General features: G+C 45.0%; 1 protein-coding gene across 1 annotated transcript in view; it reads right to left on the bottom strand.

Moving 5' to 3' along the window:
- The window catches only part of grin2aa (glutamate receptor, ionotropic, N-methyl D-aspartate 2A, a), a gene marked incomplete at both ends in the record, with an annotated part of 143,574 nt that overhangs the window by 89,598 nt on the left and 48,976 nt on the right, over positions 1-5,000 (bottom strand). The window contains one exon of the mRNA XM_083650086.1: positions 2,202-2,316. Within this exon, the coding sequence (XP_083506212.1) occupies positions 2,202-2,316 (115 nt within the window). The remainder of the gene's footprint in view (positions 1-2,201; positions 2,317-5,000) is intronic.

Genomic DNA, 5,000 nt, shown 5'->3' with positions numbered 1-5,000 from the left:
ATATAATTTTGGAGAACCAGAGAGCGACCTTCATCTGACGGAAACGTTGCATTTTTATTCAATAAAGGTCTTGCTTAAAGTAAAGTCAGTGTGCGGGAGCTTTCTGCCTCTTCACATTATTTTGAAGGTTAGAACCATTTCCATGTCATTCTGGCTGGCTTGACGCAGCTCAACCATGAGCAAACGGCTCATTCTACCATTCGGTGTTGTCGTCGATGATGTTGTCATTTGAGTGTTGTCGGTATTTTATTGTGCCTTGGTAAATATAAATATAAATGTATTGTATGGAGAATAACTAGCTAGTTTGACTGTGTCTTGGTGTGGGCTACACACTGTATTAGCTTGTCAGCGTATAGCTTCATAGTGAGTTTACACTACCCGACTGCGTCCAGAGTCGGCTTGGAAATTCAAACATGTTTAATATAATCATTGTGGCTCCGACTGTTCTCATCACACACTTGACGATTGGAATCTGTAGCCCTTATCCACCTTATTTTTGAATGCCTCACTGTAAAAAATAATTGTGGGTACAAGGTCCGGTTTAACGTGACTTATTGTTGCAGCTTGCCATTTCCTTTGTTATACTCGGCTGCAGACCCGAATTATAAACCGGAAGCTGGAGTCCGTTACAAAAGTTATAAATATCGTCACGTTATAAACAACTAACCAACGCTGCGGGTCCGTATGGAAACAGTGTTACTCGAAATGGTTAAAAGTTAAATCAATTTGGTCATTCAGTGGCGTTTTACTGCCATGTAAAGTAACGATTACGCTAGCCGTTAGCATTAGCCACAGTAGCCGACTACCCACAATGCATTACGTTATCCCAGCACCCGAACGACACGGCTGTAGAGCAGAATGGCTCTGCTGTAAAATCCTCATAGACGTTTTTTTTGTCAAGTTAAAACAGTGTTACACCGGAAGCGGAAGAAGCACCCATCAGGCATCATGGCAGCTAGAAATAAGGTGGATATACTTACAGATTTTGGGACCAACTGCACACAACAACTGCAGACTAGTGTAGACAAAGACAGAGTCTGCCCAACTGGGAATCATGGCTAAAATGGGGGGAATAGTCTTGTAGTGTAACCTCGGCTTTCCCAGAGCACTTGTCAATCAAACAGTGTGGGTGCACAGCTTGGAGTTTCTGTTGATGCAAGTTTGAGTTTCTGTACAGTAGGTGGCGCTCTTCTCTTTGCTTGTTCAGCCATGCTGGCCATCACTGCTCATGCTACTGTAACTGTACCTAGTTCTTATTCTTCCTCTCCAAACACGTTGCTGAGGAAATGCAAAACGCATCACTTCCTGTGTGTATAAGGGTTTTTCCCGGGGAAACAGCGAGCTAACACCAGGTGCTTAGAGAGCTAACACCAGGTGCTTAGAGAGCTAACACCAGGTGCTTAGAGAGCTAACACCAGGTGCTTAGAGCAGCTAACACCAGGTGCTTAGAGCATCACATGTGGAATGGCTATAGGATGAGTCATTATTGTGTTATATGATGTGGTGATAGAGAGCGGCTAAATGGACATTTATGGGAAAATGATTATTACTTTATGACACCCTGTACTTTTAGGGCGCTGGAGTGAACACAGGAGTTTAACTGCTTCTCCCACTGTGAAAGGGCAGGCTTTTTCCTGCATAGAGGACTTTTTTTTTTTTTAATTTTTTAAAAAAAAATTTTTTTGCTATTTGAATGTACAAATGTGGGTCTATAACTTTGACATTCTACAAATTGATCCAGTAAAAATGTTTGATTTTGGGCTAGTGTGTTGTCTGGGTTATCCTGTCTAAAACCTTCTCAGTCATTGTCATAAATGATGGAGCAATGTGTGTTACTGTCAGAAAAGGCAAAGTACGCACGGCAGTAAGCATGTACAGTAAGCACCCCCCAAAGGCCCATTCTGAGCCAGGGGAAAGAGAAGGGTAAGTTCTTATTTTCTAAAATGTTGAATTTCTGATATTGTTATGTAACGGTATGCAATAACACTATCAAACATGAGTGCACATAAATAGACACGATACACAACAGCACACATGGCTACACACAGGAACACTTGTAAAGACACACATACACAGGGACATGTGCACAATTTTGTCCATGCACACAGACGACATTTTGTACACGCGCGCACAGACAGATACACACACACACACACACACACACACACACACACACAGATTAAACAGTTATATCATCCTACCTTCTCCCACTCCCTGTCCTTGTTGAGGACGATGACCACCAGCTTGGGATTTTCCTGATAGCCGTCCTCAGTGAACGACAGGTCTCTGCCGTCCCACGTCACGTTCATCATATACCTGAGACAGGAAGGGACAGGGACATTGATTTATTTTTGTAAAAAAAAAAATTACACGTTTTCTCCTATTTTCTCCCCAACTTGTCCGATTCCCCCTGCCATCCTGGTCGTTACTCCGCCCCCTGCTGCTTCCTCTGATACATGCGAGGCATTCCCCCGGCAGGACGTAGCGTGTGGGAGGATCACCCTAGTTCCCCTCCCCCCCCGAAGAGGTACCTCGACCGACCAGAGGAGGCACTAGAGCAGAGACCAGGACTCATACCTCACCGGCTTCCCACACGCAGACACGGCCAATTGTGTCTGTAGGAACGTCTGACCAAACCAGAAGTACCGCTCCCGGGTATTGAACCCGAGTCTCGGCGGTGGTAGCTGAGTGCTTTTACCTCGACACTACCCAGATGCCTCCAGGGACATTTCATTACATTAGCATGAAAAGTGAAGTGAAAGTGAAGTTACCACACACACACACACACACACACACACACATGCCGCATACACATACACACACACACACATGCCGCATACACATACACACAGACAGACTCACACACACACACATCCCGCATACACACACACACACACACACAGACTCACACACACACATCCCGCATAGACACACACACACAGACTCACACACACACACATCCCGCATACACACTCTATTCTATTGCAAACTGTAAAGCCACAATGATTCAGACAGATTGGATTCTAATTAGATTCCAAAAAATGAAAAGCAAAAGGACAGAGGCTCAAAGCGTCCCACCCTGGGACTTAAAAATCTACTCACATGTCCTACATGTGTGAGTGCTAGGGGCTGGCGCGGATCAGAAAACCCACGGATCGGATCGCGTGACGGATTTTGAGCCACGGATCACGGATTTTTCGGATCAGCAAAAAAAAAAAAATAGGCTATATCAGATTTTTTCTCTCAAAATTAGATTTTCGATTTGATTTTTTAATACTATTATACTTCTCTAACCATTTGTTGCCCTGCACAGCTCAAAAATATTTTTTTCTCATGACACAATTTATGCTTTTACTCTGAAGGCAGAACAACCCAACTTCCTGTTTTAGGTGGCACTGCGCCTAACTTCCTGGCTGTTGCTTGCTAACGTAGTCACTTGACACGGGTACAGACCAGACGGGTGAGTCTGGAAACATAACGTTGATGCTACGTTAAGCTACTCGGTGGCCCCACGTGTTGTTTTGTTGTTATGTGTCCAAGGCAACATTTCACCGTCCGGTGATAATGTGTTCGTGAAACGTGTGCGCGTGTGTGTGTTGTGGCTCTCGTTATCTTGTGCAGCCCGCAACACGCGGACCATTGACGTTCCGAACCGCGTTCCGAACCGCGTTCCGAACGGTGGGGGCTGATCCGTACGGGTCACGGATTATCCGTGATCCGTGCCAGCCCTAGTGAGTGTGGCCGTGTGTGCCCCCGCCCATATAATGCCAATGGCCTTATATGTAGTTTACATGGTAGAACAAGGCAGGTGGACTGTCTGGTTGGCATTATATGTAGTTTACATGGTAGGACAAGGCAGGTGGACTGTCTGGTTGGCATTATATGTAGTTTACATGGTAGGACAAGGCAGGTGGACTGTCTGGTTGGCATTATATGTAGTTTACATGGTAGGACAAGGCAGGTGGACTGTCTGGTTGGCATTATATGTAGTTTACATGGTAGGACAAGGCAGGTGGACTGTCTGGTTGGCATTATATGTAGTTTACATGGTAGGACAAGGCAGGTGGACTGTCTGGTTGGCATTATATGTAGTTTACATGGTAGGACAAGGCAGGTGGACTGTCTGGTTGGCATTATATGTAGTTTACATGGTAGAACAAGGCAGGTGGACTGTCTGGTTGGCATTATATGTAGTTTACATGGTAGAACAAGGCAGGTGGACTGTCTGGTTGGCATTATATGTAGTTTACATGGTAGGACAAGGCAGGTGGACTGTCTGGTTGGCATTATATGTAGTTTACATGGTAGAACAAGGCAGGTGGACTGTCTGGTTGGCATTATATGTAGTTTACATGGTAGGACAAGGCAGGTGGACTGTCTAGTTGGCATTATATGTAGTTTACATGGTAGAACAAGGCAGGTGGACTGTCTGGTTGGCATTATATGTAGTTTACATGGTAGAACAAGGCAGGTGGACTGTCTGGTTGGCATTATATGTAGTTTACATGGTAGAACAAGGCAGGTGGACTGTCTGGTTGGCATTATATGTAGTTTACATGGTAGGACAAGGCAGGTGGACTGTCTGGTTGGCATTATATGTAGTTTACATGGTAGAACAAGGCAGGTGGACTGTCTGGTTGGCATTATATGTAGTTTACATGGTAGAACAAGGCAGGTGGACTGTCTGGTTGGCATTATATGTAGTTTACATGGTAGGACAAGGCAGGTGGACTGTCTGGTTGGCATTATATGTAGTTTACATGGTAGAACAAGGCAGGTGGACTGTCTGGTTGGCATTATATGTAGTTTACATGGTAGGACAAGGCAGGTGGACTGTCTGGTTGGCTATAGTCTTTCACTGTGGCAGTGCAGAAATAGTGCCATAGCAACCAGAGGAGCGCATAGCACGATAAAGACACTTGTCCAAAACAGTCATATTGACAGAGAGAGAGACAACAGAGCCAATGGAGGATTATCCAAGCAGCCGACATCTGCTAAGC

This window comes from Poromitra crassiceps, assembly GCF_964638095.1.
Source record: "Poromitra crassiceps genome assembly, chromosome: 13".
Lineage (NCBI taxonomy): Eukaryota > Metazoa > Chordata > Actinopteri > Beryciformes > Melamphaidae > Poromitra > Poromitra crassiceps.
Note: the sequence above shows the minus strand (reverse complement) of the source record. Positions and strands in the feature narration are given on the sequence as shown.